Source organism: Rhinichthys klamathensis, unplaced genomic scaffold, assembly GCF_029890125.1.
Source record: "Rhinichthys klamathensis goyatoka isolate OS25496 unplaced genomic scaffold, OSU_Roscu_1.1 h1tg000056l_1, whole genome shotgun sequence".
NCBI lineage: Eukaryota > Metazoa > Chordata > Actinopteri > Cypriniformes > Leuciscidae > Rhinichthys > Rhinichthys klamathensis.
This window is the reverse complement of record NW_026606601.1, coordinates 236331-263576: the sequence shown is the minus strand read 5'-3', so window position 1 is coordinate 263576 and position 27246 is coordinate 236331. Positions and strand designations below refer to the sequence as shown.

The 27246-nt window shown below is 37.6% G+C and overlaps 1 protein-coding gene across 1 annotated transcript in view; it reads left to right on the top strand.

Annotated features, from left to right (window-relative positions):
- The window catches only part of LOC130083499 (uncharacterized), a 95870-nt gene extending 87735 nt beyond the window's left edge, over positions 1 to 8135 (top strand). The window contains exons 5-7 of the mRNA XM_056248538.1: positions 7450 to 7482; positions 7672 to 7761; positions 7830 to 8135. Of these exons, the coding sequence (XP_056104513.1) occupies positions 7450 to 7482; positions 7672 to 7761; positions 7830 to 7915 (209 nt within the window). The 3' untranslated portion in view covers positions 7916 to 8135. The remainder of the gene's footprint in view (positions 1 to 7449; positions 7483 to 7671; positions 7762 to 7829) is intronic.
- Positions 8136 to 27246: the final 19111 nt, after the last annotated feature.

Here is a 27246-nt window from a genome sequence, read left to right as displayed (position 1 = left end):
AGTGGTATTTACGACAATAACGTTAAAAGTACTCCACAGCGACTCTAGGGGTCGATGTTTGACAAAAACGGAATTCCTGCATAGTGTGCCTTTAAAACTGGAGTTTAGAAACCACCCTGTTTCCTACCGTCAAAAACGTAATGAATCATGTCAATGTGCAGTGCGGGGCTTTATCATTTCTATCACGCTCTGTTGGCATTTTAACACAGTGAGCACAAATTTAGCATCACATTATTAGCTGTTAAATAACGTTTATGATTAACCAAAGGCTAATCATCTCTAGTGAAAAAATATATATATAAAAATTTATTTGAAATACACTAATTTTATGCCAAGTACAAATACATATTTATGTACTTAATATAATACGCTGCATATCCTGCAATTCAACTTTTTATATACTAAATTGGTATATTTAAAGTCTGCTAAATTGGTAAAACTAATTCTGTACTTAATGCACTTTAGTTATCCTGAAATAGAACTGAGGTTCAAATAAAGATACTTATATTTGATTGTGCTAAAATGGAAATATTGCAAATGTACTTTAGGTACACTTTAAAAACTGATATTATACACAGATGGTACTTGCCTTACTAATAATGATATTAAAACACATTTTAGGCTTAATATTAAGAAATGTGTGTTGTTAAAAAAAACACTCCAAATAAAGTTTAATCACAATATTTATATCAGTAAGTCTCAAGCGATATGTAAAGAAATATGTTAATCAATTTGTAGTATGAATAAATCTATTTTAAAGGGGGGGTGAAACACTCAGTTTCAGTCAATCTCATGTTAATCTTGAGTACCTATAGAGTAGTATTGCATCCATCATATCTCCAAAAAGTCTTTAGTTTTATTATATTTATAAAAGAAAGATAGGCTGTACCGAGTCTTTCCGGAAAAAGCCGAGCGGGTGGAGGCGTGCCGTGTGGGCGGAGCTAAATAATCACGAGCGCGCTAAGTTTTAGAACATTTGTGTGTGTCTACTCGTGGTTTATGAAGACATGATTTGGGTTTACAATAAACAAACAGACACCTAGAGTAGCCACCTAAACAAATGTATTTAAACAAACACACACCATACATCGCATGCTCAGATACATTAAAGGGTTAGTTCACCCAAAAATGAAAATTCTGTCAGTAATTGCTCACCCTCATGTTGTTCCAACCCCGTAAGACCTTCGTTCATCTTCGGAACACGAATTAAGATATTTTTGATGAAATCTGAGAGCTGGATCACTCCTCCATACTAGTCCATATTCCGGCGCATCTGACGTCATACGCGCCCATACTCGAAAAAAACTTTCCGAAACTTGTGACAACCAGGAAGGAGTATTTTGAGAACAGAAATACTCAATCAAACGTACTACTTAATTTTTGAAACTTTGTCCATGTTTAGCATGGGAATCCAACTCTTTAACAGTGTAAAAAACTCACTATGCATGAAATAGCATTTCACCCCCCCCTTTAAATACATTTTGGAACAAGTTTTTATTTTACTAGGGATTTCAATTAGCCTACTGTTATATGTCCAACATTGTAGAGAGCGATAAATAAAACGCATTACCATTCTGATTTATTGTCTTGTAGACAACCCTGTAAATTCTTCTTCTTCTGAATCTTCTGAAGTTTCTGTTTCAAACATATATGTCTGAATTAAACCAATATTTCCACTTGCCATTGTGTCGCGTTTAAGTTGACAGTGGATCGGGTAGCCTGAGCCAGAGCCATAGAGAGAAAGAGTTGCGACACTCCCATAGACCGCCATAGGAACTTTGGAATGCGGAAGTAACGCGTGTCGTGGAGCGGCCAATAGTTCCAAACACTGATAGTTTCTCCATTCAACCCCATTCATTTTCAGTGCTTCCGAAGTACACTCGCTGGTAAATGAATGAAATTACTGTATTTTTTTACCTTTACACACATTAGCCGACCTCTCGTGAATCTAATCTGTAGATATATTTTATGTAGCCAGTTTTAGTAAATGTTTATTGGAAGATAATAGGTTAATTGCAGCGATAGCTTACGTGACCAACACTTCACTAACGTTAGCTACAGCATTTATATAGGGGAATGTTCAACAATCTGATGTATATATCTAATATTTTTTATAATATTTTATATGTATATATATATATATAGCCTATATATAATATTATATACATACACACACACACAATTCATTTATTTAAATGGGTTAGGGTTATGCATGTGCTTATATGTATTTAGGAACATAGTTAATTCACTCATTAACTATCTCTCCGGTTTAATTTTATGAAGAATATTTTTCGGTTGAATATTTACCGAACATTGCTGTATATAGTCGTTGCTTTCTACGTTATGGGAGCAGTCTATTTACCTCCTAAATCATTCATTTGTACATGCACAGCGTAATTATTTATATTTTATTTTGGTTGGAGTTCTGAACGGACTGCAGACCTCTTTGCGTGATCACGAAGGTAGGCTAATGGCTGAATCGGAATTTATAAGCAAGATCACGGGAATCAATAGCCTAATACAGCCCAGTTGTGCTAAAATAAATATCATGAGACGTCCATCATCAGATGAATGACATGGAAAAGTTAGGTTAGAGCCGCTAAAGCCAGTGCTACTACCCATGCGAACATGAACACTAAGCTTTTCCCTCCAAAAATATAGCCTAAAACTTATCTAAGTTGTCACCCTGCCTCTCCAAATGCAAAACTGACATTGACAAAATGCAATAACAGCTTAAAAAGTACTTGGGTTGTGTTTTATTTTATATCTACCGTTTAATATTGCAATCGCTGCTGTCTGTCCATAGAAGAACATGACAGCCCGCGTATGTTTTGGAACTATTGGGGCTTACATGAACCACATGACAGCCGTCGCGGTGACATCAAAGCGTGTCGCAACTCTTTCTCTCTATGGCTCTGGCCTGAGCTGGTGTGATTGAGTGGAGGCGGGGCAATTTTTTTTCCATATTTATGGATTTGCGTAAATTAAATTAAGCAAGGGTGTAAAGTTACATTTTATGGGTTTGAAGAAATGATGTCATTTTGATTATCTAAGATGAATTTTAAGGGATACAATTATTGACTGTTTGACTTTAAATTAGTAAACAAATACCTTCATTGGCTGGCCTACATTTTCCATTCATTGTGTAGTTGGGTGCTGCTGCAAGGACATTTATGAATTTAAATATGTTTAAAAGTTTCATCAAAACATGGACCATGATTAGAAAAGTATGCATGGTAAAGTGGTCAGTAAGAAGATGTAATGAAGTGATTGATCTGTTTTTGTTATTTCAGAATCTCCTGTTGTAAGAGTATCTCCAGATGTGCTAAGAGAGACCAGATCAGTGAAGATGATCTGTGAGACGCCAGCAGATGTTACAGTGAAACAGTGTCATTTCTACAGAAACAGTGAACAAGAGAATATAAAAGTCAGACCATCATGTGAACTCGAGCTCACTGGTGTTGAAGTGCTCAGATGGGCAGATGTAAAATCACCTGCATCAGTCGACATTTACTGCTTCTACATAATAACTGAGCACGGGATTAATAAACCATCATCTTATTCTCCTGCTGCTACAGTGACGGTTCTAGGTGAGAGATTTCACTGCTGGGTTTTTTTTTGTGCAATGTTTTTTTTTCATTAATTATGAATTATTTGACTTAAACAGGTTCACTTCAGAAACCCTTCATCAGTGTTAGTGACGATGATGTCCAGATCAACATAGCCTGTGAAATACCACTTTCAGTCAGAGCTGATTTCAACTGTAGTCTCTACACTGAGGATGTTCTTCTGCACACACACATCTCTCAGAAGCGTTGGTCTGGAGGATATCATCTTTGCATGTTTTATTTAACTCATAATGAACTCTTCACACGATCAGTGAACAGCAGAAATCTGAGCTGTGATTATTACATCATCAACACTGAACCTGAGATCAGATCACCGCGCAGTGACACACACACCTTCAGAGGTGAGGACTTTTTACTGTAAACATTTTTAACATATGAGCACTTTTAATCAGAGACAACTCTATAATTCTTAAGCCAATAGGATTTATGAAGGTCGTTAGAACATGAAGTTTGATCAATAAAAGAAAAAGTCAGTATTTACAACAAATAAAAACAAGATAAGTTGAATGAGACTGTGTATTACATCTAGGGCACTTCTTGACGGATACTATTGATAATTATAACGACCCTTTCAGGCTGTATAATACAACACTGCAAGGTCAAATACACTGAATGTATTGATCGTGTCTATGAAGGCAGAAACAACATATTGAAGCTGATTCTAGCAGTTGTGGAATGCGGTGAGACAGTGAGTCAGTAGACAGTGATCTGTGAAATCTTCTTACACTGAATAACTTGTAGGTTCTTCTCAGACAAACGCTTAACCAGTGTGACCTCAGCAAGTGAACTATCTGATATATTTAGGCAGGAAGGAAGAGTCGCTTCAGCTGAGATCATGTCAGAGAGCTAGACAATGTCCGACACATCTATAGAAAGAAGCTTGTTTCTGCACATCTAATATGAGGGTGAGAGGAGAAACGGCAAGCAAATCATTTAATATTTTAAAAGTTTCTTTGCAAGTTCTTATTGGATCATTCCTGTTCTGCAGCACTTCTTGAACTCTTTTTATTAATACACAAATTAATAAACTTGTGTTGAAGTCAGAAGAATTTCAATATAAGTATATTTCAGAAATATGCTCTAAGATCATATGACATTTTGACATTATGACTGGATTATGATTACACGTGCAAATAAAGAACCATTGCACAGTGAGTGATTGACAGTCAGTTTAAAACAACTTTTGAAGTGTTGATATTATCATGCAAAAGGAACCATCAAAATAAAAATATTATCGATTTTTGTATTTTGTCAAACCAACTACTACCACAAACCATCACAGAAAATAAGTCAAATGCTAATGCTGATGTTGGTGCTGTAGTTTTCCCTCCAAAATGATGAACTTCCTGAAGGATGATGTCATTAGAGAACTGCTTTTTAATAGTTTAATAGTTTAAAATGACAAAAGACTAACATGATGAAAGTTAAGGACACAGTTTTTTTTTCTTTCAGTTTTTGCATCTTTCAGAAGAGTCACCTACTTCTAACCTTACCTGAGAGATGAATACATTTAAATTTTCCTTTCTTCTTCATTAGATCTTCCTCAGGCCAAGTTAACAGCATCTGCTTCAGTTATAATGGAAACAGACACAGTTCAGCTGAGCTGTGAGAATACTGAAGATCTGAAGATGGAGATGTGTTACTTTAACATAAATGAAAGAGAAAGTAACTCAAAACCGAGCTCATCATGTCAGCTCTCACTCACTGGATCTCAGATCAGTATTTGGTCAGAAGGTCAGAGTTCATCTGTGAGAATAACCTGCTTCTACACTGTGAAGAAGTCACAAGTTCAAACACCATCTAACTCTGATCCAGTGACAATAACAATCCAGAGTGAGTCTTGAGATATTTTATTTATGTATTAAAAAATCTGTTTAAAAGTTATTTCTGTCAAAAAAACAAACACAAAGTCCTTTACTTGCATCTATCCACTGAGATTTACTTTATGAATCTATGATATGGGCTGTTCACTCTTGTAATGTTTCTCTGTACAGCAGGATTATTGAAACCAAAATGAGTGTTAGTTTATAATATACAACTGTACAAAGTAACTCATTGTTTCATTCTTAAATGTTACAGTGCTGGTTCTTTGGTTCTGTAATATCCTTATTGGCTATAAGGCCAGAATTACATCATACGGCATAATGTGGGGAAAAGTTGTATTTGAAGGCTCTGTACCTTTAACAACAGACTGTATTGACATTTGCTTTAAAGTTAAATATCGCAATTGCTCCCTGTAATACTGTAAACTGTCTTGACAGTTTCAACACCAGCTGCACATGTTACAACAACCATGAAAACCTGTGAGTAATTGAGTTTGTAAAATCAAAAAGACATCATTCTTATTCCACCTTTAATGATGTGGCAATTGTTCTTTCAGTCTCATTATTTTCTGTTGCGGTTGAACATTTTATTATATATCACTGCAAATTTTACAGCTTTACCTTTAATGTCCACTTCTGAAACGTCCAGTACAGCTGGTAAGTTACTGATAACACCTTTTTTGGTTATTCTGAATTAAAATTGAAAACGTGATTCTCCTTGCAATTTGTTATTTATTTTTATATTTGTAGACTTAGTTTCCAAGTCAAAACTGCCAAAGAGCAAAACAAAGAAAACCACACGTAAGTTCATCCACTCTTCCTCATTGGTAAAATCACTTGGCCTATGTTGAATTAAAAAAAATATATAGTTCAATAGGCATCTACATTTTGTGGCTCGCATTGACTCTGCCGGTTAACAGAAGAATGTCATAAGTTACCTAGTACTTAGATGCCAAATTAGTAAGCTAATGGGAAGTCACATGACTCAAGATGAGACTGTATTGCTTATGAGCTGAACGCTCTCTTCTGTAGCATCATAATTTCATTCGAAAACATTTGAGTTCATTTTGGATTGGTCTTCCACATTCCAATTGTTTGTTTATCATAGTTACAGCTATAACTTAATTTAAAGGTTTATGCCAGTCTTTGTTTAAAAAATCATTTTAAATACACCCTATAATGTTCTCACTGCAGTCTTAACAGCAACGTCCACTCAAAGAGCTTCACCAATGGAGACAAAAACAGGCAAGTAAAGTTTAGTGTTAAAAAAAAAAAACACGTACCAAACATTACAATTCTTTCATAGTGTGTTTATTATAACTCATATAGCTAATTCTTTTGCAATGTATTTACAGCAGTAATAGCTGCTATTTCCACTACTGAAACCCCAACATCCACCAGAACTGGTAACTTTACTAAATTATCAGTAAAATGCCGTCTAAGAAAAATTCTCTTTGGATCTTCAACAGTGACCTCTACTGGTGAAACTTTGACAGCCAGAATTTTATTTTATTTTATTTGAAAATAAAACACTTGACAAGCACACAGAGGCATTTTGCTCATTTCACTTTAAATTGCCTAATATTTTTAGTTTATTGCACAGCTTTCATATTACTATTAGTCAGTTGCAGGATTTAGCAGTCAAATATTGTTATACAGTAAAATTACAGCTAAACTGTATTATTGATCACTGTCCCTGACAACTGATTTTAGGCTATTGTTTTAATATCTCATCCCACTCTGACACTGTTTTTATCAGCTGTGTTCATACCAGCTTCTGCTCTGCCTGAAACCACCAGAGAGCCAGAAACACGTAATGTGTTTTTGCTTTGTTGATAAGAGAATATTGAATCTTTGTTAAATATGAAGAATCATTTTCCTGGCAGTGAATCATCATCTAGAAACACTGATGTCTGTAATCATGATTCAGTAGTTCTGAACTAGTTTAGTTTTTTATTATTGTAATATGATTTGATCTGAGATCTTTTCTGTTGCAGCTGTTCCTCATACTGATCACATTCACTCTGAAGGTTCATTCACTCACAACACAATACAAAACTGATCATCTAAATATCTGTAAAAACTAAAACATTGACATTTCCTCCTTTCATGATCATATGATGTGGCATGTTACTTTAAAATGAGTTTAATAACAAATCTGCACATAAATCTGATAAAGATATAAACATGGATTAAAGCCTTATTCTTTCTTTTGACAGGCTCATGGCTTTTAGTAGTGCTGGTTTTCACTGGTATTGGTTTATTTCTGTCTGGACTCATGGGATTCATCTGTCTCTGCCCCTTTGACAGTAAGTTTACATATTCATAAGCTGAGCTCCACGATGTAGAAACATATAATAAAGTCTGTGTCGTGCAGGTTCTGATGACGTTCTCACAGAGGTGATCTACAGCTCCTGCCATGTGGAAACAGCATCTCTTTTATGCTCCTCAAAACATGGATGAACAGTTTCATTTCTTCACTTCTTGCAAATTTACAGACAACAATTATGTACAGAAAGAATGATAGTTCAGAATATAGCCACTGAATTCATACTGATCAGCAGGCCAAGGCATCTTGGAGGTTTTTTCCCACATTTAGATTTTGGGAGAAGATCATCTTATAATTAATTGTGATGCTTCACATTTGATGTTTTTTTATTTTAACAATTATGTTTCTTCTTAGTTTTTTGTTATTAGTGAAGTACATAAGGGTTTTATGTTAAATCTTATGTTGTTTAATGTTTATTGCATAAATTTAGTGTCATGTGTGCCTGACACTGTGTTCACCTTCTACATTAGTATTTACATCAGCTTATGGAAAAGCTACTTGTGATGAACTTTAATTTATGTGACTTTCTCTTTACTCCTACTGTTATTACGGTATTGTCAGTATGTTCAACGTACAAAACAGATTTTAGTATCAGAGTGACCTTGATAATTCAGCAGAAAATTCAGCACAAATTCAACTGAACTGCTTAACTTTGTGTAACATTTTAGTCGGAAGATGAAGAATTAAGAAGGATAACAGCTTTTTTATTAACTAAAGCAAATGTAGCACTCGTCTGCAGTAATTTAGTAGACTTTTTTATATTACTGTTATAATACAGATAAAATTTGAATTCCGTCAGAAGAATCAGGGATCGCTAAGGAGACAGCGGGTTATCATGAGTAGTAACAGACAGACACAAGATTGATTTAGAAATGGAAATATAATTGATTTTTTCCTTCGCAGGGAAAAAAGATAGAAAGTTAATAAAATAAAGTAAATTACAAGATCACATACAATAGACAATAAAACAGATAATGGAAATATCCACCACGAGTGCACTCTTGTCGGTGTTCTCAAATATATACCCACATAAGTAGTAAACAGAGAATAAACAAATAGGACACAACAAAAGAGAGAATAATCTCTCTCTCAAGACCTTCGAGTATCTCTCGTAAAAGTTCCAATGTCTCTCAAATCTGGGTTGTGGTTGACCATAAACCTTCAAAAAGAAAATAGTTCTTAAATGTCAAATTTGTCGTGCTTCAATGAGTAGCACTGGAAACTCAAGGAAAGGATATCGGCCTCCTCTCCACGAAGTGATGTCTTCTGCCTTTCTCTAAACTTGGTTGGCTCGCCATCAAACACAGAATCTAACGTAGACTCACTGTATTCCGGACATCACGGTATTCCGGACACTTGACCTTTTCTCGCAAATTCTATAAATAAAAACTTTCAGGTCACGGCATATATATATATATATATCCGTGTCATCTTTGCCTCCTCCTCTTTCGATTCCGACCAATTCTATGTTTCCAGAGCCAGTCGTTTCAAAGAAATCAACGTGAGTTTCTAACGTACACCAATGACTGTTCAGAAAATTGCGGGGGGAAGGTTTTCTGGCAGGACAAAAGGAAGAGGGGAGAATACCTCCGTAGAAAACGGCTCTTAAAACATGTTCACCCACCAGAAAATGACAAAAAAAAAAAACATTCTTATGGTCTTTTAAAATAATTATGAGTTACAATTTGCGAATATTTGTACTTTTTTTAAGGGATTTAAATTTTTTTAATATTTAAAACTCTTAAATATAACGTTAACGTTAGAATATAATGCTCACATGAGCAATCGTCGATTAAAAGAGTGTATAGACACTTGTACAACAAAGTTATGAAGATTAATATGATTACTTTACCAACTTATAGTTGGTAAAAACGTATGTGTTTTACATTAGAAATGACTCGTCCTTAACTGTCCGAAACACAGTGAGTAGAAATTTTCAGCCGTCCGGAACACCGCGAGTTCTCACGGTAATCCGGACACTGCGTCTCCCGGCAGTTTTTTTAAGATTTCTCCAAAATGATTAGTCCAAAATGTGTCAATCAAACTTTGGAACATGTGGAAGGCATGTCCCCAGAGACAGACGAGCCAATCAGGTTTATCTTTCTGCAGATTGATATCTTACTGGACGTTTTACTGTGCAAAGTGTCCGTCTACGTTACAGGATGTCACAGAAGGTTGTGCAGTCATCATGTCTCCACGAAATCAAGAAGAAAAGAAATGAAAAGAAAAAACAAAGGAGAGAGAAAAAACCTGGCCTGATCACAGACCAGAACATTCATTTAGTACATTTCAAAATAAGTTCCACATTAAAGATACAGAATAATATCTAATACACAGTTACAATCACCATTTCTTCATGAAATAATATAATCACATTCGTTTACCTCTGAATCAATAGCTCTTTTTCTTATACAGACACGTGGCCAACAATGGCGATGTGAACTCTGAAATGAACAAATAATAACCCCGCGGTTCACTATAACCGCTCAAACTGAAGTAATCACATAACCAGTAACATACAAATATCTTTTTTCACAGAATTGATTGATTAATTATTTACCTTTGTGATCGATCTTTTTCGTTTGCTCTCACACAGCGCACCTCAACTACAGACGCGAGATCTACAGTGCGCGATCAGAAAATGGCGTCGAACTGCAATGTATAATGAGCACGCGGTTCACTTTAGACATTTATGACTACTCGGATCAAAATACAATCTTTACGAGAAAAAACCAGTCCACAGCAACTAATTTACGGTTTAGTAGCAGTAATTCTATCTTATTATGAGGTAATACAGTCTTTTTATCATTAATTATTTGATACTAACTCACCAAGTAGAATGTATTCCTCAATTCAGTCGGCTTCTTATTCAGAATGAATCAAACTAATTAATTCTCAAGGTTTCTCGTATTATTTCAAAGATTTTCAATCAAAGATTTATAAAAACGGATCAGACGATCAGATTGCGTCTGCTCTTCTCAATCAAGCTCGTCTCTTCTGTCATCGCGCATGCTGGTTGACGCCAATGGCGCAAATGACAAAGAGCTCTCATTGGTTGATCACTAAGCTTTTATCTAAAATGAATTCGCAAATTTATTTATTTTATATTCTTAACTTTTACATCTCTTATCGACTTTTATTAAGGGAACAGGATATCACTAAATTGTGTATAAATTAAATAATTACTTTTATTTAACCTGTGTTACACAAAACTCAGGCAATCCACAAACAGCGTGCAATGCACAAATACCAGATAATGAACTGAGGAAACTGGAGGGTTTAAATACAGGGTGTGAACTCAAACAGGTGTGCTAATTAAATGAATATCCACGCAACTAAAGACTGGCGGGAACAAAGGAACACAGGAAACAGGTTAATAAGAGAAACAAACAAAAAGTTTATGAAAACCAAAGTAAAACAGAGCGTGACAGACATCATGTGCCTGTAGTCTGTGAGCCTATGTTACCTGTGACCCAAATCTGCTGTACATGTGTTCTCATAATGTATGATCATTTTCATAGTTCTGACTGCACAAGCATTAAATGGTTTCCTGTGGTCTGTGTTACTTCCTATTTCACCTATTGTGTGAGTCTCGTCTCTTTTCTCACTCTCGCTGTAATGGAGTTGATCATATGTATTGCTCTTCAGCTGTTTATGGAGGTTCAGTCTTACAGTAAATGATCCCTGATATTTAATGTTGATTAAATGTCCACATTTGCAATTAAAAAAAGTTTAATTTTTCAAAAATATTTCAGCATGTGTGATCAGTATGTTTGTGTTTCAGTAGACAAACAACATGACACACTCTCTGCTTTAAGGCATATTTGTTTTTCTTTGGAAATTAAAATTTTATTAAAATTGATTAAACTGATTGCAATTACCCAATTAAAACTCTCTGGGTTCGGCAATCACGCCGGCGTGATCTGCTCGCTTTTTTTCTTATCAGTGCAAAAGAGACTCAAAATACTCGGTTGATTTTGATCTTACATTTAAGTGTTATACATCATTAGATCCTGTTAAGTTTCTATTTTTTTTTTGTGGATACTCACAATAAAAACAAAGTGTTGTGCTTTTCACCAAATAAAGAAAAACAAACATGATGCGAGTTCTGCGTTCTCTCTGTCAGTGAAGTCCATTCTGAAACGCGTCCTAAGATTAAAGCCCCGTTCACACTACACGCGACCAAGCGACGCCATACCATTCATTTCAATGGTTAGCGGGCGACTTCCGGCGACACGCTCGACAGCGACCGTTGGCGACTAGATGGGGCGTGTCTAGCGACGGACAAAGTTGAGAAATGTTTTACTTTATGCAAATAAAGAGCGATTTTCGCGAGGGACAACCAATAGGAGTGGAGCGCACGTGATCCTTCTCCTCAGCCCCTGGGCCTGCAGTGATGGATGGCAAGAAAGCTGATTCGCTGTCTTTTGGATGTCATACTAGTCAACCAGTGGTGGGAACGCCCACTAGCGACCTCATCGCCAGCGCCTGGCGACTTGCAGCGACAAAGTCGCGTGTAGTGTGAACGGGGCTTAACTGTAACTCCGCGATTACTTGTCACTCAGGCACGAGAGATTTTTCTTTATGAAGCTTGAATTCTCTTCTTTTAAATGAAGTAATTTATATAAAAAAACAAATATTCTCAGTTTATGCAATCTGTATGAAAAGAGAGTGCTGTCAGTATTTTTTCCCCAGCTCATTACACTTCATTACGCGTTAATCTGACACGCCCACGGAGGACGCGCGCTATTCAAACGCAAATGTCGAGGCAAGCCATGACAATGCCCACATCAGCCATTCCACCGCGGCGGTAAAATGTGTGGTGTATTTGCTGCCTTTTACCGCTAAGAGGCGCTATAATCATAGGCTCTGAAAAGTGTTTGTTTATTCCGGTTTATTCTCTCTAATGCGTAATCTGCTACCGCGCCACGGCTGATTCAGAGCGATTGAAAGCTGGTAGCAGATCAGATGAATTCAACAAGTGAAACGTAGTTAAAATAATTCATAATCACAATACTGAAATTAGGCTACTGAAATGTAATTGAATAAATAATGAAAACATTTCAACATAAAACATTGCAATAAAAACATTTAGGCTACATCAATGAGGCTTTACAACTTTAACAGCGTAGCCTACAGACGGTAGCTCAGTGATCAACGCAACTTCACGAACTTCGAGGAGCTTCAATAAACCCGAGATCGAATCTCAATGTAGCATAGGCCTACATGTTGTTAACCGATTATTACGCCCCGACTCTAGGGAATATAAATCACTAAAGAGGCGTAATAAATAACTATTGGGTTGTGGTATGGAACCCCAGCAACGAATCACTCCGGTCGATAATCAAAAAAACTCATGCACAAAATTAAAGCAAAAGTAAGAAATTTATTAAAGAATAACAAGTGAAATAAAGAGCAAATCTTCAGGGTGTCCAAAAGGCCAAAATAACAAACAAAACGAATATAAAAAGTAAAAGGGGAAATTAATAACTTACTCAAATAACAAAAGAAAATACATTTATCTTACCTAACTCCCTGCCCAAAAACAGAGATCAAACAATTACAAAATAAACAAGGCAGGACACCCCTACGCTCCACACTGTTAAGATGGTTTAGACATTAGGAGAACGGTTCAGAGATTATCACAAAATGCACGTTCACTTGAACTAATCAAAGTTTCTAATACACAATTTGATCATCGGCCGGAGGAGGGATTCCGGAGCTCTCAACCCACGTGCGACCGAACCAAGAATGAGCTCCCAGACGTGTGCCAGCAGCGTCCTTATAAAGACCACGCCCTGACTGGACAACCAATGGCGTTCGTTCACCCCAATCATTGGGCAACCTATTAGAAATCAGAAAAAACAAACAAAAAAACAAGAGAGAGAGAAAAGGAACAGAGCAATAAAGAAAATAATTAGCTACACAGACACAGGTCGTAACACCCTCACATACAAAGAATCTACATAGAATATAGATTTACTCAGAGTTAAACAACCGTGATAGGGCATCGGCCAACACATTATCCTTGCCTTTCTTAAAGCAAATTTCCAGATTAAAATCTTGGACAAAGAGAGACCAGCGCATGATTCGTTGATTTGAGTTTTTCATCCTAGACAAAAAAACTAATGGGTTGTGGTCTGTATATACAACCACCGGAAGAGAACTAGAGCCAATATACACCTCAAAGTGTTGTAAAGCCATTAAAAAGGCTAACGCCTCCTTCTCAATAGTACTGTAGTTTAACTGATGTTTCAGGAATTTCTTTGAAAAGTACCCAACAGGGTGTTCAATCCCATTTTCATCATCCTACAGAAGGACAGCACCACCACCCGTGGCACTTCCATCGACATCCAACTGAAATGCACATGAATAGTTTGGAGCCATTAAAACAGGGTTTTAACAGAATCAAATGCAGTCTGGCATTTAGTAGTCCACTCAAAGATTTGTGACACACAAAGCATATTTGTTAGAGGCAACACAACATCTGAGAAATTTTTACAAAATCCCCGGTAATAACCAGACATTCCTAGGAATCTCCTGATGTCACGTTTCGTTTGAGGCACTGCAAAGTCTGCAATAGCTTGCACTTTCAGAGCAACAGGTCGAACCTGCCCTTGCCCCACCTGTTTCCCTAGGTAGGTAATTGTCGCTTTGCCAAACTCGCACTTCGCCAAGTTAAGAGTGAGGGATGCATCCAATAAACGCATAAAAACAGTGCTCAAGGTTGTCAAGTGCTCATCCCACGTATTCGAATAAACAACGATATCATCGAGGTAGGCTTTACAGTTGGAAACACCGCCCAGCACTCGACTCATCAAGCGCTGGAACGTAGCCGGAGCGTTACGTAGTCCAAACGCCATCACCCTATAATTTAGGAAATCATCTGGAGTAACGAAGGCGGATATTTCGGCCGCGCGCTCCGTCAAGGGAACTTGCCAGTACCCCTTTAGCATATCAAGTTTCGTGACAAAGCGCGCCGAGCCGACTTTATCAATGCAATCCTCCATGAGCGGGAGGGTAAACGAATCTGGTTTTGCCACGGCATTTACTCTTGTATAATCCGTACAGAACCGTTGTGTTCCGTCCGATTTCGGAACTAACAAACAAGGTGAACTCCAGGCGCTGAAACTCGGAACTGCGAATCCATTCGCCACTAGATATTTTACCTCGGCCTCCATTACTTTACGTTTAGCAGGGTTCACTTTATAAGCACGTTGCTTAATCGGTGAATGATCACCCACATCAATATCATGCTTCAGTACTTGAGTGCAGGTAGGAACATCTGAAAACAACCCCAAGGACGAATTTATCAACTTTACTATGTCAGTACGCTGTGAGTCAGATAAATGTGTCAGATGAAGGTCTAAATTCTCCAAAATCGTGGAATTATTCAATCTCCCACCCAACACCAGGGTACTCTGCAGATTCAGCCCATCTTCATCAATATCACTGTCAGAAGCAACCACGATCGAAGTTACTGGAGTGATAAAAGAGCTTTTTAACTCCATATCTTCCCCACGACTCACATACAGCTTCAGCATGTTTACATGACACACGCGAGTTTTTCTTTGCCGATCAGGAGTCCGAACAACATAATTCGTTTCATTCAGCTTCTTATCAATGAAATATGGTCCAGAGAATCTAGCCTGCAATGCAGCACCCTGAATTGGCAATAAAACCAAGACCTTGTCCCCCTCAGAGAACGAACGAAAAACAGCACTCTTATCAAAACGTGTTTTCATTTTCACTTGCGTTCTTTCCAGTGCAATCTGTGCTAATTTACAAGCATTATGCAATCGCTCTCTAAAGGAACTGACATAATCCAGCAGATTACAGTCCAATCTCTACTCAGCCAGCCAGTTCTCTCTCAACATCCTCAGTGGGCCCCTTACTGTGTGTCCAAAAACCAATTCTGCTGGACCCAGCGACTCTTGAACACTCTCACGGACAGCAAACATAAGAAGAGGCAACCCCTCGTCCCAGTCTTTCCCTGACTCAGCACAATATTTACCCAGCATAGACTTCAAGGTTTGGTGGAACCTTTCGAGAACACCTTGAGACTCTGGATGATAAGCACTAGATGTAATGTGCTTAATTTTCAGTTGGGACAGTACCTGTTTAAATAATCGTGACATAAAATTGGTTCCCTGATCCGTTTGGATCACCTGTGGAAAGCCGAAGGTAGAAAAAAACGTGATTAGGGCTTTCACCACAGCCTTCGTTTTTAATGAACGCAACGGTACTGCCTCCGGATAGCGAGTTGTCGCACACATAAGCGTAAGCAGGTAGACATGTCCAGATCTTGTTCGCGGTAACGGTCCAACACAATCCAAGATTACTCGTGAAAAAGGTTCTCCCATGACAGGGATAGGTTTAAGTGGAGCAGGATGTATAATCTGGTTAGGTTTTCCTACGACCTGACACACATGGCACGAGCGACAGTACTGCGCCACATCAGATTTAATGCCAGGCCAGAAAAAATAACGCAAAATGCGATTATAGGTTTTTCTAATACCCAGGTGTCCTGCTACATCATCATGAGCCACGCTAAGAACCTGTTTTCGAAAACACTTAGGCACAACCAGTTGAAAAACCGTATCCCAACCTAACCCATCAGAGCCGGTCGGAGTCCACTTTCTCTTTAACACCTCATTATCCCAAAAGTAACCTATTGATGTATTCTCAATCTCATTTAATTTGAACGCTACCTTCCTGCAACGCGACAGAGTAGTGTCTTTTCTCTGTTCAGCAGAAATCGCGTCTTTATCAATGGATAACAGATCAGCCGGTTCTAGTTCAGCACCACTAGTCGCGGACAGCGACTCAGGATCAGACAGCTCAGGTTGTCCCTTGCAAACTTCGCTTTGAACTTGCTCCTCAGCTGCCAAAAAGGTATTCGAAATATCAATCGAATCGCCAAACTTACGCGCTTGAGCCCGCGTCACTACACACGCAGCAAACACTGAAGGAAACTCTGATGCCAACTCACCGGAAGCAACAGAGTCAAACACGGGATTTTCAACGACCTCGGGAAATGGAAGTACTTTCCCTGCAGCGAGATCGTTACCTACAATTAAAGCCACGCCACTCACAGGTAACTTATGCCTCACTGCCAATTTTACACAGCCTGTTACTAAACCGGATTGAATGTACACATGATGTAGCGGTACTTTCAACACCCCCAACTCAATCCCTTGAATAAGAACATCAGACCCACAATAACTCTTCTCCGAAAATGGCAACACACTAGCCAATACAAACGACTGATTGGCCCCTGTATCCCGCAACATAGTCACAGGAACCAAATCACGTTCGGATTCGCCAAGGGAAATCATCCCCTGACACACAAAAGGATCATACGCGGCATCAATATTCGAACGTTGACTGCAAATTTTCTTAACGAAACCAACACTTTTGGCTGTTTTCCCTTTATTTTTACTTTTCAACGAAGGACAATTCGCAATCAAATGCCCAAGTCCGTGACAGTAAAAACATTCACGGGCTTCAACGGGTATTGCTGGCTTAGTTGAACCCATTTTCGGAGGTTTAGCATTTTTATCCAAAGACGGAGAATAGAATTCACGACGCACAGCAAACGCATTCTTGTGAGTCAAGGTAAACTCATCTGCACAGACAGCAGCCTCAGCAAGAGTACCAACTCTCTTTTCGTTCAAATAAACGACAACTCGGTCTGGCAACGAATTTTTAAAATCTTCAATCAACATTAACTCACGGAGATTCTCAAAATCAACGACCTTGCTGGAGTGACACCATCTATCAAAAAGCACAGTCTTCTCCCGCGCATATTCTACATAAGTTTGAGAGGCAGTTTTAACATGTGCACGAAACTTCTGCCTATACGCCTCTGGCACTAATTCGTACGCCCTTAGTACCGCACTTTTCAGTTTATCATAGTCCAAACTGTCACCCACAGACAAGGTGGAGCAAACCTCCTGGGCTTTCCCAGTTAACTTACACTGTATCAAAAGAGACCAAACTTCTCTCGGCCAGCGCAACGCAGCAGCTATACGCTCAAATGCGCCAAAATAGGAATCTACCTCATTATCCCTAAATGCAGGCACCAGGGTTAGATGACGACTAACATCGAAATCAGCAAGCTGATCAGACGCCACAGGCGAAGGCACAGAGGGCAAGTGATAATCAACACTAGTGGAGGGTGCGTCAAATTTAGTCTTAACTGAACTGAAACGACGATCATCAGTCTGCGTTTCCAGTTCACACTGCCTAAAACGTAACAATTGAGTAGTGTGCTCTTGACGTTTTATTTCGAGATCTAATTGCTTTAAAGGGATACTCCACCAGTTTTTCTTATTAAACTATGTTATTCCCTTAACTAAGACGAGTTGATACATACCTCTCTCGTCTCAGTGCGTGCACTATATCGCTCTGTATTGCCGCAAAACTATGTTAGCACTTAGCTTAGCCCATGCATTAAATATGGGCCAAGCAGAGAAGCGACCAAACACTTCCACGTTTTCCCAATGTAAACACAGTTACTCGAGTAGTGTAACTTGACCTGGGCTGGTGACACAAAATAAACCGTTGCGCTTTTCTAAGCGTTTAAAATTGATGACTATATTGTATGGCGGAATACCATAACAAGTGCTTTTGAGCACTTCGACTTGGCGCAATAATATCTTCACTCGTGAAAAGTCCTCTTACCGGCTCCCGCTTCCTCTCCCCCTCCCTCTGACATTTCCGTCAATACAACCAACGTGACTTTTACTACCTGTGCTATTAGCAAACTGCATATCATTTGCAATGGCGGACTTTGTAGATGATTATGACTTCTTTGTAGAAGACCCAGAGCCATATCTGTTTGAACCCGAGTACACGGAGGAGGAATTAGCTCTTATGGACCGTGAGAGGCAAGAAAGATATGATCCAGAACAGACCGGAGCTGGCGAAAGAGCACGGGCAAACAGCAATTGGTGGTGCAAGTGTGACTGTTGCGAACAGATGCCGACCGAAATTGAGAGCCTGTGCTGTTTAGAATGCTAACTAGCTTCCAACAACCTGTTACTTCGTCAACTCCACTCGAACTACTACTACCGGCGCATGTCACGTTGGTTGTATTGACGGAAATGTCAGAGGGAGGGGGAGAGGAAGCGGGAGCCGGTAAGAGGACTTTTCACGAGTGAAGATATTATTGCGCCAAGTCGAAGTGCTCAAAAGCACTTGTTATGGTATTCCGCCATACAATATAGTCATCAATTTTAAACGCTTAGAAAAGCGCAACGGTTTATTTTGTGTCACCAGCCCAGGTCAAGTTACACTACTCGAGTAACTGTGTTTACATAGGGAAAACGTGGAAGTGTTTGGTCGCTTCTCTGCTTGGCCCATATTTAATGCATGGGCTAAGCTAAGTGCTAACATAGTTTTGCGGCAATACAGAGCGATATAGTGCACGCACTGAGACGAGAGAGGTATGTATCAACTCGTCTTAGTTAAGGGAATAACATAGTTTAATAAGAAAAACTGGTGGAGTATCCCTTTAACTGAATAGCCAGTTTTAAATCCCCCGAGTTTACACCACTAAGTGAGCGCAAAACGGGATCGGAACTCGCAACATCAACGCTATCTTCATCACCTAACTCAACGTTAGAACTAGACTGCAAAATACCCTGCTTAATTAACGCAGCTTGAATTACGTTTCGCAGTTGCTTCTTTTTAGCAGTTCTTAAAATCGCAATATCATAGCAATCAGCAATTAAGACTAAATCAACTTTCCGACAGGACTCCAAAACTTCACACGAGGGAGCCTGTTTAAACGCCTCAAGACTAAATTCCATTTATCAACCTACCACTACCCCAACACGCATGAACAAACTGCCAATCAAAAATATAAAATGTGTACTCACCAGCAAGGTTTCAAACTTCTCAATTTGGATCGGGCAAATTTCCAAATCAAAAATAGAAAATCCCGGACGAGCCCCCAATTATTACGCCCCGACTCTAGGGGAATATAAATCACTAAAGAGGCGTAATAAATAACTATTGGGTTGTGGTATGGAACCCCAGCAACGAATCACTCCGGTCGATAATCAAAAAAACTCATGCACAAAATTAAAGCAAAAGTAAGAAATTTATTAAAGAATAACAAGTGAAATAAAGAGCAAATCTTCAGGGTGTCCAAAAGGCCAAAATAACAAACAAAACGAATATAAAAAGTAAAAGGGGAAATTAATAACTTACTCAAATAACAAAAGAAAATACATTTATCTTACCTAACTCCCTGCCCAAAAACAGAGATCAAACAATTACAAAATAAACAAGGCAGGACACCCCTACGCTCCACACTGTTAAGATGGTTTAGACATTAGGAGAACGGTTCAGAGATTATCACAAAATGCACGTTCACTTGAACTAATCAAAGTTTCTAATACACAATTTGATCATCGGCCGGAGGAGGGATTCCGGAGCTCTCAACCCACGTGCGACCGAACCAAGAATGAGCTCCAGACGAGTGCCAGCAGTGTCCTTATAAAGACCACGCCCTGACTGGACAACCAATGGCGTTCGTTCACCCCAATCATTGGGCAACCTATTAGAAATCAGAAAAAAACAAACAAAAAAACAAGAGAGAGAGAAAAGGAACAGAGCAATAAAGAAAATAATTAGCTACACAGACACAGGTCGTAACACCGATGTTGTCCTACAGCTTTTATATTTTCCCACCTTGATGCTTAAATAGGTAACTGATTATATCTGTTTACTTATTTAAAGTCAAGAGTTTTGTTTGATTATCATTACAACATAAATTTGCTACATTCCTGTAGAACCGCAGCCGCTGCACAAACGACAAAAACTGATGAAGGAAGATTGTCAGCCGATTGCATCAGAAAATTAAAATGAAGAAGCTCGTCTTTAGTCTGCTAAATTATTGTGTAATGTAAAAGAACAATAAAATTACTTAAGTTTGAAACCAAGTTCAAACATTTCAAGGTTTACATTTTTAAATTTAAAACAGGGTTGCATCGGGTTTAGAGTTTTTTTTTTTTTTTTTTTTTTTTTTGAAAAAAAAGAAATAAACTCTAAACCCCATGCAACCCTGTTTAAAAAAAAATAAAAAATAAAAAAAAATAAAAAATAAACTCTAAACCCGATGCAACCCTGTTAAAATGTTTAAGAATCTTATTCTTGCGACATTTTAAATTTGTATTGCCAAAGAAATTACAGCTAAATTAAACAATTAAAACAGTACAAAACGAAAATTGTCCAAAGAAACATAATTAAATTAAAAACATGCGTTTTTCTTTGCCTCTCTCGCGCTGGATCTCTTTTTAACAAGTTTATTTAGTCTCCCTCGCTGCGCGCGCCGGGTCTCTCTCGAAATTAAACATTTCAGGGTAAAAACACATCATACAGCTGATAATACTGTATATGTCGCTGCGTGTCAGCCATACAAATCACGAAAAAAATATTTAGCCTTTAATTGTTGCTTCAAAGACAGCATGCCTTGTTGAATTCACCTTACAATAACTTCAATTGAAATTTTGTGTGAAAAAAACTTTAAATAGGCTACAATAAATAAACTACAATATTTATAATTTAATAAGATATGGGGCCTACATTTGGACACAGATTTATCCTTACAATAATTTTGCCTGCTCATCAGGCTGGCTATCCGACACTCTCCATATGAAAGAGGAACATTAACACCTTTGTCCAGCAACTGTCCCTCCAACCCCCCCACAGGCTATCGGAGTCTGAGGCTGACTTAACACAAAGAGAAGTCGCAATTCACACTTAAATCGCTATTCTAGACAGTGTTGATAATGAAGGAATTAAGTGATTTAAGTTACATGTAGCCTAGTGATATTTCTGTCATAAAAGTTTATTACTAAATATTTCATTATTTCAATAATTGATGAAATAAAACTGGTTTGGGCCAGCTTTTTCCAAGCAAAACTAAATATAATCTGAAAAAACGCATGTTAATTTGTTGTCATGAACAAAATATTCAACTCAATATTAAAGTCTACATGGATCTTTGGATCCTTACAACCAGGCATGCAATTTGTGTATTAAGTTTTTATTTTATTTGTATTATTCAAATAAATATCGAAACACGGTGCTTCGTGGTAATGCTGCTAAATTAAATAACATTTATAGAATAATTATGAACTTAAATGAAACAATATTGCAACATTTCGACAAATACATAATTTGATCTGTTTTTACATTTTAATTCAGGGCGATTTAGCCTACATTTAATTAGAGCGAGATTTTCACCCTTGTCTTGTCATTTTCTCATTGGGAAGCGCTTACATTAGCCTACATGTTTGAGTAGATCCTCTGTACCTCTCGTTTTCATATGGATTAGCCTACACAATCAGATAACATTTATTAGCCTAAATATTTACACATTTAAATGCTTTAGACATAGCCGATTTCTTATCGTGACTGAGCTGAAGTGGCTTTCGGTTCATTTTTGTGACGCGCAGTTTCCGGAGACAGAGACGACAGATATACTGTTTTTGTCGTTAGCATATATGAATACAAGTTTACAGTTTTGAACGATGTAAGCTACTCTACTCTTATCTGTATGACCAAAAAATTACGGGGGGGGGATTAAAATAATTCAGCAGAAGCAGGGATGTTTAGACCAGAAGGAAATCCCAGTCCCCCTGGCAAATCACACTTTACTTAAAACCATGTTTTTAAAAACTCTAGGTTGTAGGGAACAGACCTCTCTGCCATGCGCGTGCATGGTTTGGAGCACAATATCTGTCTCGCATGCACGCTCGCTCTAGATTACGGGATATTTTAACTAATTTGCGGTATAACTAGTCGATCACGAGTGGCTCAACAGGTAGATCTATAGATAAACTATATCTTTTAGGAATTTGACCGACCGGGTTGACACTTCAGTGTGAGAAATCGGGGGTGTGGCGTGAGAGTGTGAGATTTGGGTCAATTGCGTGAGTAGGCCTACTCTTACGCTCAATGCATGAGAGTTGGCAGCCCTGAAAAAAAATAAAAATAATAATATATATATATATAGGCTATATATAATTAATTTTTTTACAGAACTGCTTTTGAAATTACGATTGGTAGCCTATTATACAGATGCAAAGTCGTTCTGTTGGATACTATTTTTTGTTCCTTAGTGTAAAATGGAAATGCATGATATTTGTATTTTATAAATATAAGCAAAAAAAACTGTATGGTGTAACAGAGTTTTAGAGCTAGACAAATCTAAATAAATATAAAATTTAGAGCAGACCATGTTTGTTGCGGGATTTGAACCCATGTCACCTTGATCATGAACCGTAAGTTCTACCGCTCGGCTATGAATTTTCTCACTGAGAAATACCCAAACGTCTGTTTCTCACATGAGCGAGAAAACGTTTTGTCTTTAGCCTGTGAGTGTAGGCCAATACTTTAGCCTTTTAAAGTTTTAAAAGATTGTATCTTATCTGTATGACCAACAATTACGGAGTAGGCTATAAATGTTTGTTGTAGGCTTATTTGGAAATTCCATAACTTGTAGTATTTCATCCTTAGGCTACAGACTGCGACTGGTTTATTTTTACCGCGGTGGATGGCTAAAAATGGTATGTGGATGGCTAAAAGGTGTGACTAAAAATGTGCTTTTGGCTTTCATTTATATTTTGATTGTTTGTATATATATATATATATATACAGAGGTGTAGTGGTAAAAAAAGAGGTGGGTAAACTATAAATTCTGGTGGACCACGACGTGGTCACCCGGTAAGGTGGGCCACTGCCTACCGGTGTATGTGTATCCTGATGACATTGCTATATAGGGAGGGCTCGACATTAAGCCTTTTCATACGCTTAATCTGTCATTCACTTGTCCGAGTAAAAAAGTTTCTCGTCCGGATTTTTTTTATATTTTTTTTTTATTCTGAAACAATATATTCTCATCAGTGTTCAATCACCTTTGATATTTAAATCGGCATATTATAATATCTGCACCTTTAAAGGGCATCCCCTCCCCCAATCTTATTAAATTTATGCTTCATCTTTCATTTTAAATTCCTAAATTTGATCAATAAATTCAATTATTTCGATTAATAAGACACTATAGGGCTGATCAAATTAAATCATTTACACTGAAAAATTCCAATTGCATAAAATAATGTTATGAAATTGATTTAAATTTACAAATAAGATGCGTTGGACAGAATGATCTACTTTTAAACATAACACGAAACCGCCAGTAGGTGGCGGCAGGCGACCGTCTTAATGAGCGAGTCATTGATTCATTCATTCAAACGATTTGTTCAAACGGTTGATTCATTCAAGAATGAGACAGATGTTTACGAATGGGTCATTGAATCTTTGACTCAATCGATTCCTTCAAAATGCTGAATCATTCAGTAATGAAAACAGGTCGAGTGTTCCTGTGAGATGCGCCGTGGTTCTGCTGTGATTTTTGTTTGGAACTATTTTCGCTGCTGAAATAGAACAAAAACAGCCAATATTGCATCTAAAATGTAAGTGACTTAATTTTAACTGTTTATTGAACTGTTGTAGGAAATCAATGTCACATTTTCAATCGTGATGGTGTTCAGGAAAAATAATTGAGGTTGCTTAACATATGTAAAAAATATAAAAACTCCACATTTAGATTTTTTATAGGCAGTATATTGTTAACTGAGTGTGTGTGTGCGCTCATTTGTGTAGATTTCTCCTCGAGAGGCTGCGCGAGCGTCAACAGCGCAACCTTACCGTCAGTAATAGTCAACAACACTGACAGTAATGCAGCGCAATATGAAAGAGTTCGTCTTAGGTTTAACAACCTATGAAACTAGTAATGAACAATATAAAACTAAAACGACATAAGCTTAATTTATAGCTATTTAGAGGAGGATAAACGCAATTTAGAGGTGGATAAACGCACTTTGGAGGTGGGTAAACGCTATTTCCGAATATTGGGAGGTGCGTAAACGGCGTTTACGTGCGTTTAGCCTCCACTACATCCCTGTATATATATATATATATATATATATGTGTGTGTGTGTATAAATATTTATTTATTTATATATATATATTGTCCTTGCATTCTTTCTTGTGTGACACCCCTGAATGAAAGGCTCATTAGTATGCAGTCTGCTCAGGTGAGAACTGCCTAATTATTCATGAGGGGGTTGGGCCGTTCCGCCCATCCGCATATTGCCTTTGCAAACAAAAAAATGTTTTTCACAATTTAAAACAATCTATTGTTTTATGTGAATGATTAGGCAGAATGATTTTCAGATCAATTTGAAGCAAAAACTCTAGGCGACAACATCCACTAGTCAAAAGTCTTGTGGTATGTTATATGTGGCCTTATATTAGAAACTTTATTTTTTAGTTTTTTCAATAACCACGCATAAACAATATTCTCTCAAAAATAAAAACATGTACATACATGTTGCTCACATATTATGGTAGCCCTGTGTGTGCTATATAGAGTATAATTTCACCTGTGCCATTAATATGTTTATAAGCAACTGAAAAAAGCAGAAATGTCAGAGCATACCAAAACATCTCAAGGACCCCGAAAACACCTCAGACCCCAGAGGGTTAAGCTAATATTTGGGTGACTAAAAATAAGAATATATATTAATTGGACATGTTCATGTGTTATGAGTTATTTGGAAATGAGTTATTTGGAAAATCCACTGTAATGTTTATTTACATCTGCAGATGTTCATATGAAAGTAATTCTGGGTGTTACCAGAAATTGAGAAAAGTGCAGCTATCGAAAATATACATTTTAGGAAAAGCTGTTGTAAAGACATTAATGAGGCTTGGTTCCACAGACAGGGTTTTACGGTGGCCGAGACAGCTCAACGCGCTGCAACTGAAGCAAACACATGCAAATAGAAAAAAACGCATGCAAATAGAAAAAAACACATGCAAATAGAAAAACACGCTGCAAATTAAAAAAAAAAACACCAGCAAATAAAAAAAAACATCTTCATCAGTTTCACAACACACGTGTGCTCCAAATAAGGAAACGCGCTGCAAAAGTTCACAACACAACCAAATACAGAAAACACGCTGCAAATAACACAGACCACAACGGAAATGTTTCCAGGGGAACCAAATAAGTGACGAACCCGGCTGAGACGTGCTTATTGCTCGTGAGGTTCCCTATGCCATACTCCCTTCGAAGGGCAGATTGCAGAGCCCTTTTGGAGTGAGCAAGGCTCTAGTGGGCTGTTAGGCAGCCGTGTGGAACGCACTTGATGAAGGGAGCAACTAAAGACAACGTGGGATGTTCCCATGACAACGCAGCACGGTGTCCATCAGCTGGTCTTACGACAGAAATATGATGCTGTTAACATAACATACAAAAAAAGCTTTTAAAATATGCGTTATATATCTGTCTCAACTTTAAAATTTTGGACCCTACATTACCTAACATTTCTTACGAAACTTTCTTTATGAAAATGTAATAACATGAAACAATTTGTACAGTGTAACTGATGTAACTTATAGATAAATGTCTTTCCTTCATGTTTTTCTTCTTTATCTTTTTTATTTATTTATTTTAGTTTCCAGCTCATTGTTCTTTTCTCATTTGTATTCTGATGACATTGAACATATTGGTAATACATTTTGTACATTGTATACAAGTTATATGTCATAAAAAATGTAATCTCTGTATGTTTTGCACAAACAAATAAATAAATAAACAAATAAATAAAGTATAATTTTAAGCTGTAAGCACCAGCACGCATAGATTTATGGATATCTATGCCAGCACGTCCCAGCCGGGTTCGTCACTTATTTGGTTCCCCTGGAAACATTTCCGTTGTGCTCTGTGTTATTTGCAGCGCGTTTATGTATTTGGTGGTGTTGTGAGTATTTGGAGCACAGGTGTTGTGAAACTGATGAAGATGTTTTCTTAATTTGCATGCGTTTTTTCTATTTGCATGCGTTTTATTTTATTTGCATGTGTTTTTTTCTATTTGCACGCGTTGTTTTCTATTTGCATGTGTTTTCTTCTATTTGCATGCGTTTTCTTTTGAGAAAACGTTGAGCGCGTTGAGCTCTCTCGGCCACCGGTTTAGATTAAGCCAGGAGTAGGCTTTAATTACATAACGACATTTAAGTATCTTTTATAAACGTGCCTTAGAAAAAAAACATTACTGGTGTGCATCTTGAGACAAAACAATGGTTTTGTCTCAACAAAGTTGCTTTCAGTTAAAACAGCTCAAACATGCATTTTAGTCTGGGGTTTAAGCCGTGTCTTTGAAACTAGGCATTATTTATTTAAAGGTTAAACCAAAACATGGACCGTAGTTGGAAAATGATGCATGTAAATGCGGTCAAGAAGAAGATATAATGATTAATTTATATGTTTTGGGTTGTTTCAGAATCTCCTTTAAATGTATCTCCTAAAGTATGTCCGAAGAGAGTCCAGATCAGTGGAGATAATGTGTGAGACGCCAGCAGGTGTACCAGTAAATCTGTGTTA